The following is a 26,403-nucleotide window of genomic DNA, read 5'->3' on the forward strand; positions in this document are numbered from 1 at the left end:
CTTTGAGTGATCTGTGCTATTTTTTCTTCCAATCTCTCTTAAATTGCATTTTACACATGGATTCAAATCCTACATAGCACGTAGTGAAATTTGATTTCAATTTTAGAAAAATGTGGAATAAAAAAGCAAGCTGAATGGTTACCATGTAACCATTGTCATTGTTGTAAAACCCATCGGGTTCACTAATGTCCGTTGGGGAAGGAAATCAGCTATCCTTACCTGGTCTGGCCTACATGTGACTCCAGACCCACTACAATGTGGTTGACTTTGGGATTATATTTTATTTTTTATATTTTATATTTTATTCACTGACTAATATAATAACATTACAGACCAATGATTTAGATTCATTTGATAACTGGGTCTCAAGAAATATCGAACAGATTGTGGCTCTTCTAAAAAAGAGAAGGCAGTGGGGTCAATTGAAAGCGGTCTTCGAGATTATGAAAGGGTTCAATAACGTAAACACAGAAAATACATTTCATTTGTGAGGAGGACCAACACCAGTGGGATGGAAATATAAGACAGACAGGAGTAGCTCCACGTATTTCAGGAGACCTCTACCAGAGAGTGGTGAGGCTGCAACACGTTACCACAAACACAGGTTGAGGTGAATGGTACAGATGCAGTTAAGGAGAAGCTAGATAAACACACAAGGGAGAAAGGAGTAGAATTTGCTGAAAGGCATAGGAGACTGAGGGGTGACCTTATAGAGGTCTATAAAATCATGAGAAGCATAGATAAGGTAGCTATCCAACAGCTTTTCCCATGGTAGGAAGTCTAAAACTAGAGAGCATTGGTTTAAGCTGAGAGAGGAGAGATATAAAAAGGTCCAGAGGGACAACTTGTTTCACACAGAGGGTTTTGGTGGTCTGGAATGTGTTGCCAAAGGTAGTTGTGGAAGTCTGTTCAATTTTGTCATTTAAGGAATATTTCAACATGTACATGGAGGGATATGGACGAAACGCAGGCAAATGGGACTAGTTTAATTGTGAAATCTGGTAGGTTGGGCTGAGGGCCTATTTCTACGCTGTGGACCTCTATGACTGTATTGATGGATGAAAAGAGGCTGATGTAGGGCATAAAGACTAACACAGGACTGTTCAACCAGATAGTCTGTCTCTGTGCTTATGTAATTCTATGTAATTACATCCACTTCATCTACTTAGACCACAAATCAACTTTTAAAAAATTAAATCCACCTGTTCAGACATGTTACAATATGCCTTGAGGGAAGGTGGGACTTGAACTTAGAGATTCTAGCCCAGAGGTAGGAACACTACCACTACATCATAAGAGCCCATAAACACAGTATTTGGCAGGATTCAAACCTGCCCTGGGAGACCCCAAACCATTTCTAAGCCATCAAATTGCTGTGGCCAATTGGTTAAAGTATTCTTTTAAAATCAACCAGTTGAGACATGAAGACACATGGAGCAGGTGGGACTTGAACCTGGGGTCTTCTAAACCAGAGATAGGAACACAAAAGGAAGTTAGGAAAACAATACCACTGCACCACAAGCTATGTCTTAAACTGTCCTCTACAATGTCATTGTCATTGCTATACATCTAGATTCATTCATACAGTATTTAACATCTGTCTCCACCTTGTGGAAGCAGTAAGCAGACACAGTAGATGTGGGGAATAACAAATTGTATATAAGCAGCATGGTAAACCACAGTCTGTGTTCAGTTGTGCTGGTTTCAGTGATGTGACCATGCAAATTTTTAGTGTCTATGACCTTCAGGGTATATCAAGTCACACTGGAATCCAGCCATATCCACTAAACTAGGAACAGCCCCAGAATCAACTGATCATCATGACAAGTTTCCATTAATTTTACTCATTTTTGAGGCTTCAGGGAAATTCTGAAAATTAAGCTATACTAGGTCTGTTTTAAAAGCATTTTAGAAAAAAAATTACTAAGAAACTAACCAGTAACCCAATGAGGCAAATAAAATAAATTCACCTTCAATCCTTTAAAATCACATTACACTCAGGCAATCGATTACAGTGATTAAAAGTGTTTGTGATAACTCCATTCTCAATTATACTAAGCACTCATACCAAGTTGACACTTCTAAATAGAATAGAATAGAATAGAATGGAGTAGGTCATTTATTGTTGTTTGTATTTTTATGAAAAAAATACAGTGAAAAGTGTTTAAGTCATAGAGTCATAGAGATACACAGTACAGAAACAGACCCTTCAGTCCAAATCGTCCGTGCTCACCACATATCCTAAATAAATCTATTCCCATTTGCCAGCGTTTGGCCCATGTCCCTCTAAATTCTTCCTACTTATCCAGATGCCTTTTAAATGTCGTAATTGTACCAGCCTCCACCACCTCGTCTGGCAGCTCATTCCATACACGCACCACCCTCTACATGAAAAGTTGCCCCTTAGGTCCCTTTTAACTCTTTCCCCTCTCACCTTAAATCTGAAAAAAATTGCACTCCAGCTATTGGTGATAGGTTTTATATTTATTGATATCTAAATGAGTTTAAATGACAACTTGCTGAAAAGCACTGCTCAGTCCTAGTGTGAGCTCTACTTGGATCACTTTTTTCACCCAGATGAAAAACACTACACTCCTATTTGTATTTAGTTAGAAATTTCAACACACAGCAAAAGATGCACTCTTGACCCAAACACTTTTCCAGCTATGAGCAATTTATATAATTGTGACAGATTCTGTAAACTTCACTGGGAATCAGCCAAGAATAGATTCAGGTTGTTGATTGCTCAGACCTTTGATAGCTTTATGCTCCTTTGAGTCCCAGTTTTGCCTATACAGTATCATAAGACTCTAAGTAAATGTGGTTGTCAAACCTCTAACAATAATTGTTCAAGCCTCTGAAATTCATTGCTGAGTATTTGGTTCCTTGGGCTTTCAAATGGATTACAATTTCAAATATCTGCTGTCCTACCCAAAAGGATGACCTATCTTGAATACCTTCCTATTTCTAATCATTTATAATACTAATACACAATGAAAAAAAACAAACAACTCTGTAAAACAAACACAAAGCTCAAGATTACACACAATTCTTTTTATTGTGCATCATTGTTTAACCGCAGTGAAAGTTTTTGTCCATCTACAAAGCATGTCATGTTTTACAACCATGGAAGACAGGAATCTCACACACATTAAACATACACACACACACACACACACGCACGCACATCAATTGCAGCCAGCTAATGCCTCCACTTCAAGTTGTGCTTGATTTCATTTAGAATCCTGCCCTAAAGATGAACACAGTAAATGCTAAAAGATTGTCTCATATTTAGCCTGCAGAATATTTCAGTGCACGACAAAGATTTTACGAAAAGGAAGTGAAGAAGCCTTTAGCTGTATTGTTATCATGCCCCCAGATTACGGTGGAAGAAAATTCTATCCTAACTTGAAATCCTATTGAAACATTTCTGGTTGTAAAATTTGACTCTACAGGTAAAATACATAGATAGAACTTAATAACAATTTCCACAAACTGAGTGGTTTTGTAAATTGTGAAATGACTGCTGGAATATTACATTCATTGAGGATAGAGATCAGCAACTGTGCAAATTCAACAATACTCTTTATTTCACCTCTGATCTCTCAGTGCTTTTCTTTCCTTCTTTTCCCATTGTGAGCCACAGTTTTGTGACTTTGCTATTCCCAATCCCTACGCAATGTTTATATTGAAATGTGATATGTTTATACTTGAATCCATATGTACACTGCACAATCTCATCTAATATTGAAGAGTCTCATTTACAATGAACAGTCTTTATACTGCAGAGTCCTATATTTAAAAAAAAAACTTTTTGTCTGTTTTGAGGAATCCACATTTTTACTGAAGATTCCTGGCCTAAATTAAAGAGTTCTTATATTGATTAGTCCTTGTCTACAAAGAAGAATGAACATCTCTTACTGAAGAGTCGTGTTCCATATTGAAGAGTTCTTGTCTTATAATAAAGAGGCCTTGCCTCTACTAAACATTTTATCTGTACTGCAGTCCACCTGTTTAATGGAGATTCTTCAACTATGCAAGAGTTCACATACTTACTGAAGAGTGCACATCTACATCTCCACCAAAGAGTTCTGATCTATATTAAAGGGTCCATATTTTACATGGAAGAATCACAGTCTTATTACAGAACGCATGTCTGTACAAAAGAATCTTTGTTCATACTGAAAAGTCCACAACTACACGGAAGAGTTGTGGCTTTTATAGAAAAAGTGCTTGCCTATACTGAAAGTTCTTCATCTCTTTGGAAGTACGCTTGTCTCTAATGAGAATCCTTTGACCATACTGAAGATTTTTAGAAGTGTTTTTACAGGATGTGCATGTCACTGGCATTTATTTGCTGTTCAGAAGGTTGTGACAAACAATTTTTCTTAACTGCTGCAGTCCATGTGGTGAATTTATAATATTTTTGATGATATTTAGTGGCTTGCTAGGCCATTTCAGATTGCGGTTAAATTAAGACAAACTGGGTTAGGAGAGCAGATTTCTTTCCCTGCAGAACAAATAAATAGCAATCCAATTCTTTTGTAGTCACCATTCCAGAAACTATGTTTTTTTTCAAAAATGCAAAATTCCTAGTTGCTGGGTAGCATTTGAACTCATATCATTAGATTAGTCAGACCTTTGGATTGCTAGTCTAGTATATTTAAAGGTAAGATAGATGGATTCTTGATCAGTAGGAGAATCAAAAGTCATGGGGAAAAAGCAGGAAAGTGGACGTGAGGAGTGTCAGATCAGCCAGGATCTTACTGAATGTTGTAGCAGGCCCAAGGGGCCAAATGATCTACTCTTGTTCCTATTTCTTAAGGTCTTATGGTAGCATCACCATTATGCTACTGCCTCAACACTCAAGAAATGGTCTTACACTTCAGAATTCCGATCTAATATTAAGGAGTTCTCATCTATATTAAACAGTCCACCCCACTTCTGAAGCTATACTTAAATGTCCTAATTTCTACTGAAAATTCACATCTTAAATGAAGAATCCTTGTCCATATTGAAGAGTTCCTATTTTTATTGGAGTTCTTGCCTACACTGAAGGGCCCATGATTTTACTGAAGTATTCACCATATGACTTCATGATTATTATTTTCACCAATACTGACTAACCTTATTGATGAGCCACGGCCAGCAGAGCTGGGCACTAAAGAACATTCGATGCCTACAGAACTGTGCATCAGTTAAATTCAGTGTATTTCGGCAAGGGGAGAATTGATCGGAGTTGGAGGTAGAAGGTAAATAAATTAAAATATTTTATACAAGAAGCTTATGTAATTATATACATTCAAAAGCATAACTTAGTTTAAACATTTTTTTCACATTTAGCCAAGTCTAATGTTCATGTGTTCACAGTTCTGTACTTCTACATCTGTATGGGATGAATTTACATTATCAACTGCTGGGGAAGTTTAGAACGAAGGCCAGGAACCACGATCTTCCTGGAAGGGAGTGACTCAGACCCAGAACCCATACCTATAGACCGGTTCCACACTAATTCACCAATGCCAGGTGGATAGTGCAGTGAATCTTTGAGAACTTGAGAAGAAAAGCTGGTTACCCGCCAATGCAGGCCAACAATGCTGCTAGCTTTGCTCCGGCATTGCTGGGAAGTAAGGGCTCGGGATGCACTCTAAACCTCCCTGATAATTTCCAAAGTGCTGCTTGGCAGCCAAAAACCAACCCATTTTGCAGAAGAATTGCTCCTCACATGCTTCCCTTTCAGCAAGCGGTGAACTGGTAGCACATTGAGAGTCAAACACCCTGGATCCATTTCCTGCAGCAAAGTGTGATGTATGGTTCCACACATGCTGTGTTCCTGGATGAATAAACTGGCACACACTTCAGGAAACAGAGAGAGAGATGACAGTGACAGAGTATCGATAAACATTTGAGAAATATTGTTTTGAAGTGATTCTTTAACCTCATGCTCCCAGCAAAGAGCCAGGCTGGGAGGGAATGGAAATTAAAGGACACAATGTTGTATTCCTATTTTCCACACATGCAGCTCAAGAGTGCGATTTCCTCATGATGGCACAGAAGTTCAAAATCACCCTGTATCAGAACAATGAAGCAAATACCAAGAAAGTGATATTTAAAAAGAGACACAGATGTGAGAAGGCAGCGAGTGAAATGAGAACAGTCACAAACAGGGTCATTCACACAGAAAGGAAAGAGCATGAAGGAGAGACACTGAAAGAGAGGAATATGGATAGGCAACAGAAGAAAGTAATGAAGATTAGGAGTAGGTTTGCTGGACTGTGCCTACTCTGAATTTCAATCACACAGTGGGATGGTAATGGCATTATTTAGAGTGTAAATTAGGTGACTAATTAAATAATTACATCATGATTGCATCCACTCATCAATTCCAGAGGCTCTAAGAGTCATCCAGCCTCTTGGAGTAACGCATATCACATTAAAAATCAGGATAGCCCATGCAGGCTGATTCTCCCACACATCTTCCAACTACGTTAACTATCACAGTCTCTCCAGTCTCTCTGTGCTTTGTTGACTCCTCGCGTCAACACGAGACCTTTGATTCTTTGTTACTTTGCCTTCTCCAGTGGTCAGTCCTTCTCGCTGAAAATGCTGCTCCACTCGCTACTTCCTACTGCCATATCGGTGACCGTGACTCCGACACTGGGACTTGGACACTTTGAGAAGACTTGCCAGTGGAGTGTTGATTTGCTTTATTTAACTTCAAACTGACAGTTCCATCCTGACCATGAGACTGGGAGAGTTTCGGAGATAGATGTGGGTGTTGGGTACTGTCCCTTTTTTGCACAGGGACTTCCTGAGCCAGACTGCTAGGTCTCCCCATCAGGGCAGCTCCTGTGCCAGGAACAGCCTGATCTTTCTCCCGAGAAACTGGATCTTTGAAAGTCGCCGGAGCTGAAGGTGAAAGTCTGTCCCGCAGGTTGCTTGCTGAGTTCTGGCTGTTTCCTGAAGTGGGTTTGCCCCCTGACAATTTGGATTGCCCAGAGGTGGACACCTGAGCCCCCCTGGGTGACGGGCTGCGGCTTTTGCTTTTGTGCTTGGAGCCTACCCTGAGATTGAGGCCCTGCAGGGACCGTGTTATTGGAGCAACCGGGCTCTTACTCCGACTGCGGCTCCGGCTGCTCCTCTTCTTCGTTTTGCCTGGGCTGGGGCTGCGGGATTTGGGGCGAATCAGCTTCAGGGTACTCATCTCCTCCCCATCCGAGCTGGAATCAGAGCTGTCAGATTTGCTGGTGTCAGAACTTGAGGAGGGCAGAATAATCTAGAGGGGGAAGAAACGGGAAATTTACTTTGACTTTGTCTACATGCGTAAAGCAGGGAAAAGCTGGTTCTGTGCCTGACTGATTGCTGGCACCTCACACACACACAGGCTGGGAATGGTCATTGTTCACATTGGATACTGCCCTTTACTCGACAAGGTGCAGAGCAGTCCCTCCATATCTCAACGTCAATCCGTAATCTTTTGGCAAAGGGCTCTAATGACATCGTCAACATTTTTTTTAATGTTCCTGGTTTCAAACATTAAAATACAATTCCAACATTGGAGCTTACAGTTGTATGGCACAGGGTGGTCAGATATAAATCTGCTCTGCCCATTGTGAACTGAACTGTTGCTGCACACTCAATTCAGAAGGTTCTGAATTTAAGTCACATTCCTTGTGTGAAGTTTAGACCGATCGCCTACTGAGGAATTGAAGGAACTCTGCACTATTAGACAAGACATTTTTTGGATGAGACATTAAACTGAGACTCACATCTGCTTTCTCAGGTGATTGTAAAGAATCTCATGGTACTATTTCAAAGAGGAATAGGGGAACTGTTCCCACTGTTCTGACCAATATTGATCCCTCAACCAACACATAAGAACGCATTATCTAATTATTATCACATTGCTATTTGAATAATCTGTTCTGACGTGTTGATTGAGAGATCTTCATCACACTGCTGTTTGTGGGAGCTTGTCAGGTGAAAATGGGCTGCTGCATTTCCTATGTCATGCCAGTGACTACACCTTCTAAGGACTTTACTTTCAGTTATGCTGTTTGGAATGTTCTGAGGTTGTACAAGGTGCTATATAATTGCAAATATTTCTTTGAAGGAAGAACATATAATTGCAGATGATTGTGGCATTCCTTTGAGTAGTTTTCTGGGGAGCAGTACTAGCAGAAACTGAAAGCTGATCATGCAACACCTCTCCCCATACTGACATGCGCCTCTATAAATCATTCAAAATGAACTCTGGTGGAGTTTGGTTTTGGTACACCACATTCACATATCACCTCAGTCTTCTCTGAGCTGAAATGTGAACTTCAAGGGCCGTTTGTGATTAATTCTGGTCAATTGCTTGAGGTGTTATATATTCTTGTAGTATATTGTTGTATTTTAGAGCTAGGATCTAATAGTTAAGTGCAAATGTTCCGGGGTTCAGGGATGCATTTCACAGCTTCACCTGGAGTAGCATGTAACATTTCACTGAACCAGTACAAAGCGGTTGGGTAAAGTCTGGTCCAGGGCCCTTGTCCGTCCAGCAGCCTGCAAGACTGAACAAGATAGAGTTCTCACTTTCTTCAAGCTGGAATTGTGATAATTCAGATTATATCACAGAACACATTGCAACACACCTGGTCTCCGCTGAGGTTAGAGTTTTGGATGTAAGGTTTTTCTTTTTGGACCAAGGTTGCATGCTCCAGACCTTTTATCGAAGCATGTACTTGGAGATTGGCAGGCTTCCTTCTGTTGCACTCTGACAAATTTGCCTCCCAGCGTATTACCTTTTTGAGTTTGTTGAATCTCCTGCTATGTGACTCTGTCAACAAGTATTCTACATCCTTTTTCATTAGCTCCTGCAGGTTTGCTGTGTGTTCTAATATATGAAGGGGTTCATGTATTTAATCAAGCAAAGGAGACTTGCGATTGTATTCTGAGGTTTTCATCTCTGAGGGAGCTGCAATTCCTTAAGGACTCAGTTTGACTCTGTCATGTAGGCATACCATTTTGAAGAGCTGACAGTCTATCATTTGAAGAATTGCTACTCAGCAGAGGTTCTTTTGATGAGGAAACATTTTTATGAAACCCTCAACTGGTTCTATCTGTTTTTCAAATTGCTTAAACAACTCAGAAATTGATTCTTCAACTGTGTTTAACTCCTTTAAGACTTGTGGTCTCTCTTCTGTTGATTTCTTCAGTTCTCCTTAGCCAATTCACTCTTTAGAACATAGAACAGTACAGCACAGGAACAGGCCCTTCAGCCCACCCTGTGTGTGCATACTATGATGCAATTCTAAAATACTCCCATCTACCTGTACATGGTCTCTATCCCTCTATTCCCTGATTTTCATGTGTCTTTCTAAATGCCTCTTAAATGGTGCTATCGTATCTGCTTCTACCACCTCTCCTGGTAGTGCATTCCAGATACCGACTACCCCCTGTGCCTTGCCCATCTCCTTTAAACTTTCCCTCTCTCACCTTAAACCCCCATAGTATTTGACATTCCCACCTTGAGAAAAAGACTCTGACTATCCGCCGTATCCACACTCTTCATAATTTCATACACTTCTTTCAGGTCACCCCCTCAGCCTCCGACGCTCGAGCGAAAACAATCCAAGTTTGTCCATCCAGGCTTTGCTGAAGGGGGTGAACAGCATTAAAGTACAGCAAAGTAAGGTCTCTCCTTTTCTTTTCATCCAGTAGTTATGAGAGGGGTAGGAATGGCAGGTGTTGGAGTGGTCTGTGAGATGTGGGAGATCAGGGAGAAGTTAAATGTCCCAGGCAACAGGAGGTATGTCCACCTGCAACTCCTGTCAGACCACATGGATTGTTTGGAATGACTGTCAGACTCACTGAGAAGCAGACAGGAGGCAGAAAGGAGTTTCAGAAATGTGGTCACACTGAAGGTTCAGCCAGGTAGATGAGTGACCACCAGGAGGGAGAGACAGGCAGTGCATGAGTCCCTTGTGGCTATTCCCCTCTCAAACAGATATACTGTTTTGGATACTGTTGAGGAGGAATGGCCTCTCAGGGGAAAGCACCAGCCAGACCAGAGGCACCATGACTGGCTCTACTGTAAAGCAGGAAGGCTTGAAGTGTAAACGAGCAGTGGTGACGGGGAGTCTATAGTCAGGGGCACAGATAGGCATTCTCGTAGCTGCGAGTGAGACTCCAGGATGGTGCAGTGCCTCCCTGGGTGCCAGGGTCAAGGATGTTTCTGAATGGGCACAGGGTATTCTGAACGGGGATGGTGAGCAGCCAGAAGTCATAGTCCATGCTGGTACCAATGACACAGGCAGAAAGGGAGATGAGGTCCTGCAAAGGAAGTTCAGGGAGTCAGGTCGGAATTTGAAAAGCAGGACCTCTAGGGTGGTAATCTCAGGGTTACTCCCTGTGCCACACACTAGTAAGGCCAGAAATAGGTGGTTAAAGAGCTGGTGTAGGAGGGTGGACTTCAGATAGCTGGATCATTGGGATCTCTTTCAAGACAGGTGGGATCTGTACAAAAAGGATGGGTTGTACCTAAACAGGAGGGGCACCAATATCCTTGCAGGGATGTTTGCTGGTGCCAGTCTGGAGGGTTTAAACTAGCATGGCGAGGGAGCTGAGAACAAGAGCAGTAGGTCAGGATGTGGAGCGTTTGAAGAAAAGAGAGGGGCTAGATCAAGTAGGTCTAGAAGGAAGATCAGGCAAGGCCAAGTTAATGAACACAGTAGGACAGAAAGTCTGAGGTATATTTATTTCTGTGCAAGGAGTGTAATAGGTAAAGCATTAGCACAGGGAACTATGATGTTACAGCCATTACAGAATCTTGGCTCAGAAAATGGCAGGACTGGCAGCTCAATGTTCAAGGGTTTAGATGTTTCAGGCATGATAGGGAGGGACGTAGAAGGGATTGGGGAGTTACATTACTGATTAAGGCAAATGTCACAGTTGTACTAATGTAGAACAGCAAAGCAATATGGTTAGAACTCAGGAATAAGAAAGGTGCAATCACTGTGATGGGGTTGTATGGTAGGCCTCCCAATAGCCAATGGGAGATGGAGGATCAGATAAGTAAGCAGATCATATAAAAACAATAGGATTGTTGTGGTGGGTGAGTTTAGCTTTCCCAATATTGACTGGGATTCCCTTAATACCAGGAGCATAGATGGGGCAAAATTTATTAGGTGCATCCAAGACAGTTTCTTGAAACAATATCTAGATAGTCCAACAAGGGAAGGGGCTGTAGATCTTGGGTGAAGTAAATGCTGGAATTTGACCCAAGGTAATGGTTGAATAAGATGGATTTATAGAGATATTCAGCACAGAAACAGACCTTTCGGTCTGACTCGTCCATGCTGACCAGATGTCCCAAATAAACCTAGTCCCATTTGCCAGCATTTGCCCATATCCCTGTAAACCCTTCCAATTAATTTAACCATCCAGATGCCTTTGAAATGTTGTAATTGTACCAGCCTCCACCACTTTGTCAGGCACAACGCCACCATAGTGGGATGGATATCTAACAATGACGAGTCAAACTTCAGAAGGAAGATAGAGGGCTTGATGACATGGTGCAATGAAAACAATCTGTCTCTCAGCGTCAGCAAAACTAAAGAACTGATCATTGACTTCAGAAAGAAAGGAGGAGAATGCAACCCCATCTACATTAACGGAACTGAAGTTGAGACGGTGATCAGCATCAAGTTCCTCGGAGTGACAATAATCGACGACCTGTCCTGGACTTCCCACGTAGATGCGACAGTCAAGAAGGCAGAACAACACCTCTTCTTCCTCAGGCAGCTCAGGAATTTTGGTACGTCCCTAAAGTCCCTCACCAACTTCTACAGATGCACCATTGTGGGCACACTGTCCAGGTGCATAACGGCCTGGTATGGCAACTGCTCTGCCCAGGACCGTAAGAAATTACAGAAGGTGGTGTGCACAGTCCAGACCATCACAGAAGCCAACTTTCCATCCATGGACTCCACTTACACGGCTCACTGCCGCAGAAAGGCGGCCAACATCATCAAAGACCCATTACACTTCGGTAATGATCTCCTACAATCTCTTCCGTCAAGCAGAAGATACAGAAGCCTGAAAAACGTATGAGCAGGTTCAGGAACAGCTTCTTCCCGGCCATTATTAGACTGACAAATGGACTCTCTAGTGTCAAATAATGCTGATCTTGTTAATGTTGATCTCATCTAGCGCACGCCCCATGCAATGTAAGCTGTATGCTTCTGTCTAAGTCTTTTTGATCTGTACTTCCTTTGCTTACTATGATCTGCCTGTACTGCTCGTAACAAATCTTTTCACTATATTTCAGTACATGTGACAATAAAAAATCAAATCAAATCAAATCAATCAATCAGTTCATTCCACACATGTACCACCCTCTAAGTTGCCCCTTAGGTCCCTTTTAATCTTTCCCCCTCACCGTAAACCTATACCCTTTAGTTTTGGAGTCCCCCAACCCAAGGAAATCACCTTGGCTGTTTACCCTATCCATGCCCCTCATGATTTTGTAACCCTCTATAAGGTCACTCCTCAGCCTCTGATGCTCCAGGGAAAATAGCCCCAGTTTATTCAGCCTCTCCCTATAGCTCAAACCCTCCAAACCTGGCAACATTCTTGTAAATCTTTTCTGAACTCTTTCAAGTTTCACAACGTCCTTCTTATAGCAGCAAGACCAGAACTGAATGCAGTATCCTAACTTCTGCACTCAACGCACTGACCAATAAAGATAAGCATACCAAGTGCCTTCTTCACTATCCTGTCTACCCGTGACTCCACTTTCAAGGAACAATGAGCCTGCACTCCAAGGTCTCTTTGTTCAGCAACACTCCCCAGGATCTTACCATTAAGTCCTCCATAGTACCAGTGGTGACTAGAGGGGGGCCATCAATTCACCAAATACTACTTAAGGAAGACCTTTCTCCTAAAGGGGCAACAAAACCATCAGAGCTTTCTTTTCAGATACTGGAACAGGTCTTGTTACATGTAAAGTACTTGGCACACATTTGTTTAATAAAGGAAACATTAATATTGCACTAAAGGCTGGAATAAATGTGAAGAACATTGGAAGCCCAGGAAGTCCAGATGTGACTGAGGGAAAAGGGGCACCAAGATTCTGGAGATACATCTGACTGTCTAATTTGCAACCAGTAAACATGGAACGAAGTAAACTACTGCCAATGATGTCGGGTCTTGGGGTCAAGGAGCTAAACCTTTCAAAAATTACATCTGGGATTTTTCTATCCTCTTCAATCAGTTCCCCATTGTTAAATACATTCTTGTAAGTCCTGCCCCTGGAAGGATATAGCTAATTCATACATTGTTACGAATATCTCTAGGTGACTGTTGAGAATTAACTTACATTTTTGCTTAAATTTCTCAAATAGCATTATAACATCATTGATTCCCCATTTCATTAAGGCCTGGCTGGTGTGTTCATTGTTGTGCCTGTTGACATTTTGATTCTTTTCACAGGATTTATCCAGTCTTTCTTCTGGTAACAAGGTTGTCAATTTTTCAAATCAGCAGTAACTTTTTAAAAATGTTTTTGGTTTACTCACAAACACACACTACTCCCACTGTGATGTGTAGATATGTGTTCAGTGATGTTTGAATAATCACCCTTTCAACTTGAAAAAAATGAGGACTCTATCTCGTTTATTCTTGCAGGGTGCTGGTGAGGAAAGGGATCCTGTACTGCAACAGAACAGTTCCATACTTCCATTAAACACTACATGCTTCTCGAGGTAGATTCCCCCAAGAACATGTACTCCTAACTTTTAGTTTCTAGTTCTAATATATCAGATTTTATATCCATCTACATGTATATAATGTAAATATGTACAAAATATATATAGTAGGTGTCAAGAATTTCTGACTCCTAGAGTCAGGAGTTTCAGGAGAGGATGGGAGAAAATTCAGTTTGCAAAATAGCTTTCTGTGTCATTAGCCTGCTTATGTCCAGGTTTCTGGTGTTGATTCAAACTATTTACCAGTATGTCATTACTGGTACAATCAAGAAAGTCTTTATATAGTGAAGTTCAAATGGTATCACCAAGCACATGCCCAATTTTGGTCTCTCAATGACATAGAAAGAGGTGTCACCAAATTGCCAAATGAATTACTGATAGACTGGCACTAAGCATGGCTCCAATAGGCCATCAAACCTGGACACTTGCATTCACTGCCATGCACTATGATACTCAGTTGTGAAGTTGCATTCAGAAACATAAAACACATGCAGTAGAGACAAGTGAGGGCAGATCTTGGGTTGCATCTTCTGACCTGGAAGGGCTCAGTCACTCCCACAATGGTGTTGAAATTGTTGCTGTAGTAGCATAGGATGTATTCCCCAGTGCCCTTTGGCACGGATTCCTCACTGAACATGACCTGCAGAAAGATGGAAGAAATTCCACAACAAATAATAGCACGGAACTGTTAGACTGCAGTTTGCTTATGGCCTTTGCTGAATTTTCTCTCATTCTCTCTTTACGTGAAGAGGTTGACTCTGGCTGGGTATCAGTCACATTGCCTCACATCACCAATCACCATTTTTAGGGATGAGCCAAAGCAGCAATGTTATCAGGCTATTGATTATGGAGGGTATCACAGATTAGCCTGGTCCTACCTCAACTCAACGGCGACATCTACAGGTGTGACTGAATTTTCACCTTTTCAAAGTGAGAGGAGTTTCAATTTCATTCAGAAATAGACCTGTGAACCCTTGGCATTTCAGTGTTTGAATGCACTATCTGGTGTGGAATAGAACAGCACAGAACAAGAAGATTGATCCCTGGTTTCTGATCATCTCCAGGAAACCAGAAAGATATGTGGACTGAGGACGGATTATACAAGCTAGAGTCATAAGTCTAGAATTTAGAAGTTGCGGGTAATTTGGTCCAATGTTTTTAAGATATTCAGGGGCACAGATAGCATAGGTTGAAAAGCTATCTTTTTGCAGATTGGGGAGTGGAGAACTGAACAGCAACATCTAAAAAGTGGAGACAGATCTTATTCAGGAATGAAATCAGAAAAGTTTTTTCACACTCAAAGAGACAGTGGATTAATTCTTAAAACAGACGATGTGAGATAATTGTTAATACTAAATGTTGATAGTAGATTTTTTTCCAAAGAGGTTATGATGGAATAAGGGGCAAAGTTTAGTAGATTGGGTTAGGTCACAGATCAACCAAGATCCTTTCAAATGAAACAAATAGTAATGGGAGGAAGCTATTCGAACAGCAAGCATGGTCAAATCCAATAAGACCATGGTTGATCTGACTGTCACATTAACTCTACTTTCCTGCCTGTTCGCATGATTGTTGACACCTTATGTCACACTAGAATCTGTCTAACTCAGCCCTGAATATATTCAGTGACCCAGCCTCCACTGCTCTCTACAGAAGAGAATTTCAAAAATGTTCTAAAAACTGAAAGAACTGCGCATGCTGTAAATCAGGAACAAAAACAGAAGTTGCTGGAAAAGCTCAGCAGGTCGGCAGCATCTGTGAAGAAAAAATCAGAGTTAACATTTCAGGTCCGGTGATCCTTCCTCAGAACTGATAGTAGCTGGGAAATCGTTGGTTTGTATGCAGAAAATAGGGAAGGGGATGGGGTGGGGAGTAAATGATAGGAGAGAGCCCAAAGAGGGAGAAGAGCAGTTGGATAGACAAAGGAGTTGATAATGATCAGGCTGGGAGGGTGAATGGTTGTTAATGGGGACTGTTAGTGACAAACAGCAGGTGGTGTGTAATGGCAGGCTATGTGGTAACAAGGCCTGGTGTGTAGGGTAGGGGGCTAGGACATGGGAGAGTTTAGGCCCTAAAATTATTGAACTCAATATTGAGTCCAGAGGGCTGCAGGGTCCCCAAGTGGAAAATGGGATGTTGTTCTTCCAGCTTGTGTTGAGCTTCGCTGGAACACTGCAGCAAGCCAGAGACAGAGATGTTGACCAGGGAACAGGGTGGTGTGTTAGAGTGGCAGGCAACAGGTAGCTCAGGGTCTTTTTGCAAGCAGAACGTAGATGTTCTGTGAAGCAGTCATCCAGTCTACACTTTCCCCAATGTAGAGGAGACCACATTGTGAGCAGCGAATGCAGTAGACCAGATTCTGGGAAGTGCCGGTGAAGTGTTGCTTCACCTGGAAGGTATGTTTGGGCCCTGGGATAGCGGAGAAGGAGGAAGTAAATGGGCAGGTATTGCATCTTCACTAGTTGCAGGGGGTGGATGCTGTGGGGCTGTGGGAGGGAGTTGGGAGTGAAGGAAGAATGGACCAGGGTGTCCTGGAGGGAATGGTCACTGCGGAAGGCAGACAATGATGGGGAGGGGAATATGGTGATGGCATCTCGCTGGAGGTGGCAGAAATGGCTTCTGATGATCTTGGATGTGGATGCTGGTGGGATGGTAGGTGAGGATAAGGGGAACCCTATTGCTGTTGCGGGAGGGAAGAGAAGGGGTGAGGGTGGAAGTGCAGGAAATGGGTCGGACCCGGTGGAGGGCCCTGTCGACAACAGAGCTGGGGAATCCTCGGTCGAGGAAGAAGGTGGACATTTCGGAGGCTCCTTTGTGCAAGTTGGCCTCATCTGAACATATGCAATGGAGACAGAGAAACTGTGAGAATGGGATGGAGTCTTTACAGGAAGCAGGGTGTGAGGATGTATGGTGCAGGTAGCTGTGGGAGTCAGTGGGTTTATAGCGGATATTAGTCCATCCCCAGAAATGGAAACAGACATATCAAGGAATGGATGGGAGGAGTCAGAGATAGACCAGGCGAAACTGAGGGCAGGGTGGAAATTCATTTTTCCAGTTTCGTACGAGACAGGGAAGTAGCATCGATGATATCACTGATACATCGGAGAAACAGTTGTGGTGGGGGTTGGAACAGAACTGGAACAAGGAATGTTCCACATACCCCATGAAAACCCCAGTCATAACTGGGGTTCATGTGGGTACCCACGGCAACCTCTCTGACCTGAAGAAAATGAGAGGAATTAAAACAGAAGTTGTTGAGGGTGAGGACGAGCTCGGCCAAGTGGAGGAGGGTGGTGGTGGGTGGGGATGGTTCAGGTCTTTGCTCCAGGAAGAAGCGGAGAGCCCTAAGACCCTCCTGGTGGGGAATGGACGTGTAAAGGGATTGCACGTCCATGGTAAAGAGGAGGCGGGTGGAACCTGCAAACAGGCAGTTCTGAAACCGGTGTAAAGTGTCAGAGGAATCATGGATGTACACGGGCAGGGATTGGACCAGGGGAGAGAAGACTGAGTCAAGGTAGGAAGAGATGCGTTCTGTGGGGCAGGAGCATGCTGAGAAAATGGGTCTGCCTGGACAGGCCTGGTTGTGGATTTTTTGCAGGAGGTAGAAGCGAGCTGTGTGGGGCTGGGGACTATCAGCTTGGAAGCAGTGGGGCGGGGAAGTCACCGGATGAAATGAGATCAGTTATCGTAGTAGATACAATGGCCTGATGCATTATGGTGTGGTCATGGTCCAGGGGAAGATAGGAGGGGGTATCTGAGAGCTGGCACTCAGCCTCTGCAATGTTGAGGTCAGTACGCCAGTCTACAACAGCACCACCTTTATCGGCAGGCTTAATAACAAAATCAGGGTTAGATCTAAGCGCACGGAGTGCAGTCAGTTCGAAGGGAGATAGGTTGGATTTGGTGAGGGGGGGGCAGAGAAATTGAGGCGACCAATATCACATCAACCGTTGTCAATAAACAGATCGAGTGCAGGTAAAAGGCTAGAAAGAGGGGTCCAGGTGGAGGGAAAGTGTTGGAATTGGGCAAAGGGGTCTGTGGGAGGGGGAGAGGACTCTTGTCCAAAGAAATGAGCATGAAGGCGAAGACGGCGGAAGAAGAGTTCGGTGTCATGTCGTGCCCAAAATTCGTTAAAGTGGGGACGCAGAGGGATAAAGCTGAGGCCTTTGCTGAGTACAGAACGTTCAGCATCAGAGAGCAGAAGGTTAGGGGAGGATGGAGAATACCTGACAGCAGATGGGGTTGGGGAAAGGGATGGAGTCAGAGGGAAGGGGAGGAGAGGAAGGTTCCGAAGGCCATGGGTATTGCTGAGTTGTTGCATCTTGTGGGCCTGGGTGCCTGAAAGGCAAAGAAAAAGTTTCTTGTTAGCACAATGAATAAGCTGGAGGAAGAAATGGAGTGGTGCAGCCCTGAGCCAGTGTTATGCGATGCTGTTGGAGAGAAAGGTTGAGAGTTTGCATGTGGCGCCGCATGGCACTGACTGTGGATCTCAGGATGCGGTGAGAGCAGCTATCTGTGGAACGTTGGTGATCCTGGGAGGATTCAAAACATGAGGGATGGAACTTCAGTTGGAATCCACGTTGGGTGAATCTGAGACAGAGGCAGTCACTGAGGAATGTGATATGGCTGTGGAAACGAGGTTTAGCAAATTCTTGGTCAAACACAGGACTGACAGTGATATTTAATGTTGGTGGACAAGATGAAAGATTGGAACAGAAATACCGTTGGAGAGAGGAGCAGAACTTCTTCAAGGTGGGCATGCCTGGAAGAGATGTGGCGGTGAGTTAAATACTAAATAAAAACCTAAAGAACTGCGGATGCTGTAAATCAGGAACAAAAACATAAGTTGCTGGAAAAGCTCAGCATCTGTGGCAGCATCTGTGAAGAAAAATTCAGAGTTAACGTTTCGGGTCCGGTGACCCTTCCTCAGAACTGATGGTAGCTGGGAAAACGTTGGTTTATATGCAGAGAATAGAGAGGGGGATGGGGTAGGGAGTAAATGATAAGATAGAGCTTGAAGAGAGAAGAGCAGTTGGACAGATAAAGGAGTTGATAATGATCTGGGTGGAGGGTGAATAGTTGTTAAATAGAACATAGAACATAGAACAGTACAACACAGTACAGGTTCTTTGGACCACGACGTTGTGCCGACTTATTATCCTACTAAGATCGAACTACCCTGCATACCCTACATTATATTATCATCCATGTGCCTATCCAAGAGTCGCTTAAATGTCTCTTATGTATCTGACTCCACTACCACTGCCGGCAGCGCATTCCACACGCCCACCACTCTCTGTGTAAAGAACCTACCTCTGACATCTCCCCTATACCTTCCTCCAATCACCTTAAAATTACACCCCCTTCGTAATAGTCATTTCCGCCCTGGGAAAAAGTCTCTGGGTATCCACTGTACCTATGCCTCCAATCATCTTGTATACCTCTATCAAGTCACCTCTCATCCTTCTTCATTCCAATGAAAAAAGCCCTAGCTCCCTCAACCTTTCCTCATTAGACTTGCCCTCCAGTCCAGGTAGCATCCTGGTAAATCTGCTCTGCACCTCGTGGACTGTTAGTGACTAACAATAGGTGGTGTGTAATGGCAAGCTATGTGATAACAAGGCCTGGTGTGTGGGGTAGGGGGCTAGGACATGGGAGAGTTTAGGCCCTAAAATTATTGAACTCGATATTGGGTCCGGAGGGCTGTAGGGTCCCCAAGTGGAAAAAGGAGTGTTGCTCTTCCAGGTTGCGTTGTGCTTCGCTGGAACACTGCAGCAAGCCAGAGACAGAAATGTTGGCCAGGGAGCAGGGTGGTGTGTTAAAGTGGCAGGCAACAGGTAGCTCAGGGTCTTTTTTTGCTGGCAGAACATAGATGCTCTACAAAGCAGTCACCCAGTCCACACTTCATTTCCCCAATGTAGAGGAGACCACATTGTGAGCAGCGAATGCAGTAGACCAGATTCTGGGAAGTGCAGATGAAGTGTTGCTTCACCTGGAAGGTATGTTTGGACCGTTGGATAGTGGGAGGGAGGAGGTAAATGGGCAGGTGTTGCACCTTCGCCAGTTGCAAGGGAAGGTGCCGTAGGGCTGTTGGTGGGGGGGTGTTAGGTGCGAAGGAAGAGTGGACAAGGTTGTCCCAGAGGGAATGATCCCTGTGGAAGGCAGACAAGGGAGGGGAGGGGAATATGTGTCTGGTGGTGGCATCTTGCTGGAGGTGGCGGAAATGGCGTCTGATGATCTTCTGGATGTAGATGCTGGTGGAATGGTAAGTAAGGACAAGGGGAACCCTTTCGCTGTTGTGGGAGGGAAGAGAAGGAGTGAGGGCGGAAGTGCAGGAGATGGGTCGGACCCAGTTGAGGGCCCTGTCAACAACAGTGCTGGGGAATCCTCAGTTGAGGAAGAAGGTGGACATTTCGGAGGCCCCCCTGTCGAAGTTGGCCTCATCTGAATATATGCGACGAAAACAGAGGAACTGAGAGAATGGGAAGCTGGACCTCATTTTCCACTCGGGGACCCTGCAGCCGTCCAGCTCAATGTCAAGTTCAATAATTTTACAGCCTAAACTCTCCCATGTACTGTTAACTCCCATGAACAACTATTCACTGTCTCAGGCAGATCATTATCAACTCCTTTATCTATCCAACTGCTCTTCTCCCTCTTCGGGCTCTATCCTATCATTTATTCCCGAACCCATCCACCTCCCTATTTTCTGCATATAAGCTGACGTTTTCCCAGCTACCAACAGTGCTGAGGAAGGGTCACTGGACCCGAAACATTAATTCCAAAAATGTTCTGACCAAAGAACTTATCACCACATTAAGTGGGAGTTCTCATTTCAAACCTGTACCTCTAACTCAAGGCTCCCCCACGATCGGAAACAAACCTGTTTAGCCAGTCAAGGCCTTTCCCAATCCATGTGTTGTGATCAGAGGGTTAACTATTGCCCTGCTGTTTCTGTGCTCCAACTGCTGCTTTGCAACAAGTGACACTGTTGTCACTCCAGGGTGAATATCTGTCTGGATTCAGGTTCTCGAGGGCACTGAGAACTGTACCCAGGATGAATTAGTGTTGGCCATAGAGAAGGGGGTGGATTAAATTCTGGGGTAAGAGGTAAGATCCATAGTGATAATTGCCCTTATGTTTTTAATCATCATAAGATATAGAGAGCCATAACTTTAATAAATTATTGAACTATTCAAGTAGCTGAGACATTGAAATAAAAGATTCAGATGTCCAAATTAATTGTAGTGTCCATCAAGGTAAGGAGTCTCAGGGATTGCAAACTCCAGAATCCACTCTGTCCTAAAAATCCTAGAAGAGCAGTCCATTGGACTGAACAAAATCGACAATTCTATGCCAAATTATTGCAATTTTGTGCAGTAAGTTCACACCAATTAAAATGGTTTGCAATTGTCCAAATGGATTTTGGATTGAGCCGTTCAGCCATTAGGGAGGGGAAACCTTCACCTGTGGAAGGACATTGAGTCAACTTGGAAACAAACCATACAGTCAAATCAGCACTTACATCCCTGATCACAGAGATCCACATTGAACTATATCCCTTATCCATAATTCAATTTAATTGTGATTGTTGAGGAGCTACTGCATCAACCACTAATGCTTTGAAGCAAATCTACACTTAACAACTCTTCTGTCATAAAGTCTGGCCTGATTAACCAATCCAGCCTTAAATATTGAATTTGAACACATGAAACAGAGGGAAAGGATCTATGTTTAACACAGCACATCACATCGGCACACCCAGTACACCAACCCCAATGTAAAAAGAGGTCACTTTCAATATCATCGGGTACGATTGTGTGGCAGTAATTACCTGATAGCATTGCTTCGTGGCATCAGTTTCATCATGCTTTGCCCAGATATATGTTACATAGTCCTTGTGATGTTTAAAGCCAACCTGTAAGTATAGATAGGAAAGAAAATCAACAGGGGGGTCTGTAAGATTGTCTTTGAAGCTATTGACTTTTAAGTTTCTCTTCAAAAACTCTGGGCCTCATGTTTAATCTGATCAAGGGAAGGCCTAGGCACTGGTGCCCTAGGCCTGTTTGGCTTCTGTACAGACCTCGTACTGTGGAAACTGAAATACTTTGAAGTAAGAGATGTTTTACCATGACACACCCAGTCTTCACCTGAAAAAGGTAGCAAGTGCAGCTGTCCACAGCTGGCATGAGTCACTGCCTGTAACAACAGGAAGGCATTGGAAAATTCCGAGAGCAAATTGAAAGAGAAGACAGAATTTATGTCAGACCTACAAGAAGAGCCTCAACTCTTTGAGAATCAATTGTAAACAAAAAGACCCAGAAATCTGGCCTCATGCTATTCAGTTTCCTGGAGGAATAAAAACTAAAACTCACAGCTGTGAAATTAATTATATTCAGCTTTTATTTCCACAGCTTGTGTGAGAAATAACCTTGGACTTCAAAAGGATTATAAATTTTTTAGTGATTAACTGGTTTTAAAATAGCAACTGCTGGAAAATTATTAGGAGAGGCTACAGCAGGAGTTAGGTCCTTCTGAAAGCTGAAGCTGTTTCTAATCTTTACTTTCGCAGCAAGGGAGGTGAGGAAAAAAATCTCTTCAGTAGTATTTAGAATTCAGATTTCTTAATTTTAACATTAAATTCATGGCTCTGTTACTCTGGCCACAACCCAGGCAGGAGTCTACAGATGAGTGAATGAGAGGTTCATTGTAACATTTATGGGAAGGACAAATTTATAAAATGGTGGCTAATCTCTCTAGCTTAGTAACTTTTGTCCAGTGCTACCTATAAAACTGAATCCCCTGAATAGGCTTTGGAGTATTAGCAGCTTGCCACTATTTCATCGGAAACTAAATCACCAAAGCCAATGCATCTATGGGAGAAGTTAAATGTAACACTTGACACATCATCAAACTATAGAGAAATTGAACCACTCTTTCCTTAACTCAGGATGATCTGGTCTCTAAACAAAATGATGTAAGTATCTACCTTGTCATAATGGATGCTTGTATTGTACATAATGTGCTCATGAATTCAGAGAGATCATGATCTAGATCAAGACTGTTAATCCAGAAACCTAGGTAATGTTCTGGGGACCTGGGTTCGAATCCAGCCATGGCTGATGGAATTTGATCCATTGGAAGTTGGGAATGAAGAGTTTAATGATGACTGTGAAACTGTTGTCAATTGTCGGAAAAACCAATCTGGTTCACTAATGCTCTTTAGGGAAGAATATCTGACATCCTTACATGGTCTGGTCTACAGGTGACTCCAAACCCACAGCCATATAGATGACTCTCAGCTGCCCTCTGAAACAGCCTAGCAAGTCACTCAGTTGTATCAATCACCATGAAGTCTCAACAAAGAAATGAAACCAGATAGACCACCCAGCATTGACCTAGACACTGCAAAAGACAATGACAGAAACAGCCCTGTCCAACCTTGCAAAGTTCTCCTTACTAACATCTGGAGGCTGGTGCCAAAATTGGGAGAGCTGTCTCACAGGCTAGTCAAGCAACAGCCTGACACAGTCATACTTAGGGAATCATACCTGACAGGCAATGTTCCAGACACCCCCATCACTAACCCTGGATATGCCCTATCCCTTTGCAGGACAGAACCAGCTGAAGTGGAGGCACAGTGGTATACGGTCAGGAGGGAATTGTCCTGGAAGTCCTCGACTTTGACTCCAAGCCCCATGAAGTCTCATGGTTTCAGGTTAAACGTGGACAAGGAAACCTCATTCTGGTTACCATGTACCATCCTCCCTCCACTGATGAATCAGTACTCCTCCATGTTGACCAACACATGGAGGAAGCACTGAGGGTGACAAGGGCACAAAATGTACTCTGGTTGCGGGATGTCAATGTTCATCACCAAGAGTGGCTTGGCAGCAGTACTACTGATTGGGCTGGTCAGCTCCTACAGGACATAGCTGCTAGACTGGGTCTGCAGCAGGTAATGAGGGAACCAACAAGAGGGAAAACTATCCTTGACGTCATCCTTACCAATCTGCCGGCTGCAGATGTATCTATCCATAACAGAATTGTGTGACCATCACACAGTCCTTGTGGAGACAAAGTCCCGCCTTCACATTGAAAATAACTTCCATTGTGTTATGTGGCACTGTCGCCGTGCTAAATGGGACAGACTTCACACAGATCTAGCAACTCACGACTAGGCAGCCATGGGGTGCTGTAGGCCATGAACAGTAGCAGAATTGTACTCCAGCACAATCTGTAATCTCATTGACTGGCATATCCCTCACTCAACCATTACTATCAAACCAGGGGATCAACCCTGGTTCAATGGAGAGTGCAGGAGGGCATGCCAAGAGCAGCACCAGTCATATCCAAAAAATGAGGTCTCAACCTGGTGAAGCCACCAAACAGGACTACTTGCATACCAAACAGCATAAGCAGCAAGTGATGGACAGAGCTAAGCGATCCCACAACCAACGGATCAGATCTAAGCTCTGCAATCCTGTAACATCCAGTTGTGAATGGTGGTGGACAATTAAACAACTCACTGGAGGAGGAGGCTCCACAAATACCCCATTCTCAATGATGGAAGAGCCCAGCACATCAGTGCAAAGGATAAGGCTGAAGCATTCTGAACAATCTTCAGTCAGAAATGGTATGTGAATGATCCATCTTGGCCTCCTCTAGTGGTCCCAAGCATTACAGATACCAGTCTTCAAGCAATTTGATTCACTCCACATGAATGGTTGGAGGCTCTGGAAACTGTAAAGGTTTTGGACCCTGACAACATTCCGGTGATTGTACTGAAGACTTGGGCTCCAGAGCTTGCTGCTCCCCTAGCCAAGCTGTTCCAGTACAGTTACAACACTGACATCTACCAACAATATGGAAAATTGCCCAGGTATGTCCCATTCACAAAAAGCAGGACAAATCCGACCTGGCCAATTACCGCCCTATCAGTCTCCTCTTGATCATCAATGAAATGGTGGAAGGTGTCATCAAAAGTACTAACAAGCAGCACTTGCTCAGCAATAATCTGCTCAGTGACGTCAGTTTGGGTTCTGCCAGGGCCACTCAGCTCCTGATCTCATTACAGCCTTGGTTCAAATATAGACAAAAGAGCTGAATTCCAGAGGTGAGGTGAGAGTGACAGCCCTTGACATCAAGGCTGCATTCGACTGAGTGTGGCATCAAAGAGCCCTAGCAAAACTGGAATCAGTGGGTACTGGGGGACAAAGTCTCTTGCTGGTTGGAGTCATACCTGGCACATAGGAAGATGGTTATGGTTGACGGAGGTCAGTCATCTCAGCTTCAGGACATCTCTGTAGGAGTTCGTCAGGGTAGTGTCCTTGGCCCAACCACCTTCAGCTGCTTCATCAATGACCTTTCCTCCGTCATCAGGTCAGAGGTAGGGATGTTCGCTGATGAATGCATAATGCTCAGCACCATTCGTGACTCCTCAGATACTGAAGCAGTCCGTATTTAAATGCAACAAGATGTGGACAATATCCAGGCCTGGGCTGACAAGTGGCAAGTAACAGTTACACCACATAAATGCCAGGCTATGACCTTCTCCAGTAATAGACAATCCAACCACTGGCCATGGCATTCAATGGTTTTACCATCACCAAATCCCCTACTATCAACATCTTGGGGTTACCATTAACCAGAAACTCAACTGGATTCGCTATATGAATACAGTGGCTACAAGAGCAGGTCAGAGGCTAGGAATACTGCAGCAAGTAACTCATCTCGTGACACCCCAAAGCCTGTCCACCGCCTACAAGGCACAAGTCAGGAATGTAATGGAATGCTTCCTGTGTGCCTGGTTGGGTGCAGCCCCAACAACACTCAAGAAGCTTGACATCAAAGCAGCCCGCTTGATTGGCACCAGGTCCACGAGCATCCACTCCCTCCACAACTGATGCTCAGCAGCAGCAATGTTTACTATCTGCAAAATGCACTGCAGAAATTCACCACAAATCCTTAGACAGCACCTTACAAACCCATGACCACTTCTATCTAGAAGGACAAGGGCAGCAGATACATAGGAACACCACCAACTGGAAGCTCCCCACCAAGCCACATATCCTAACTTGGAATATATCACCGTTCTTTCACTGTTGCTGGGTCAAAATCTTGGAATTCCCTCCCTAAGGGCACCCTATAGCATGTGGACTGCATGGTTCATGAAAGCAGCTTAACACCACCTTCTCAAGGGCAACTAGGGACAGGCAATATACGCTGGCCAGCCAGCGACACCCACATCCCACAAGTAAATTTTTAAAAACTTCCTTGTCCCAGGAGTGAACAAAAAAAAAGTCAAACGTACTGGAGTGGAACTGGAGGCAAAAGTATCAAGTCCTCATATTTCAGAATGCCAATATTCCCAAGATTGACTGCTCTTGTGCTCCAGAACTTGCTGCTCCACTAGCCAAGTTCTTCCAGCACAGTTACGACAGTGACATCTACACAACAACATGGAAAATTGCCCAGGCACACCCTATACACAAAAAGCAGGACAAATCCAACCCAGGCAATTACCGCTCCATTAGTCTACTCTTGATCATCAGTGAAGATTTTGGAGTCTAGAAACATGAGGCACCTGCTTTGTAAAATGACAGAAATGTAAAATGTCAATGATTCCTTTCTAACATCTTTCTTCTAACTC

The 26,403-nt window shown here is 43.6% G+C and overlaps 1 protein-coding gene across 1 annotated transcript in view; it reads right to left on the minus strand.

The window, feature by feature from the left end:
* Positions 1-3,070: 3,070 nt before the first annotated feature.
* The window catches only part of LOC109931760 (phosphatidylinositol 4,5-bisphosphate 5-phosphatase A), an 87,592-nt gene continuing 64,259 nt past the window's right edge, over positions 3,071-26,403 (minus strand). The window contains exons 11-13 of the mRNA XM_048611783.1: positions 21,586-21,669; positions 14,287-14,391; positions 3,071-7,276 (exon numbers count right to left, since the gene is read on the minus strand). Coding sequence (XP_048467740.1) covers positions 6,626-7,276; positions 14,287-14,391; positions 21,586-21,669 — 840 coding nt within the window. The 3' untranslated portion in view covers positions 3,071-6,625. The remainder of the gene's footprint in view (positions 7,277-14,286; positions 14,392-21,585; positions 21,670-26,403) is intronic.

Source organism: Rhincodon typus, chromosome 24 (assembly GCF_021869965.1).
Source record: "Rhincodon typus isolate 14 chromosome 24, sRhiTyp1.1, whole genome shotgun sequence".
Taxonomy (NCBI): Eukaryota; Metazoa; Chordata; class Chondrichthyes; order Orectolobiformes; family Rhincodontidae; genus Rhincodon; species Rhincodon typus.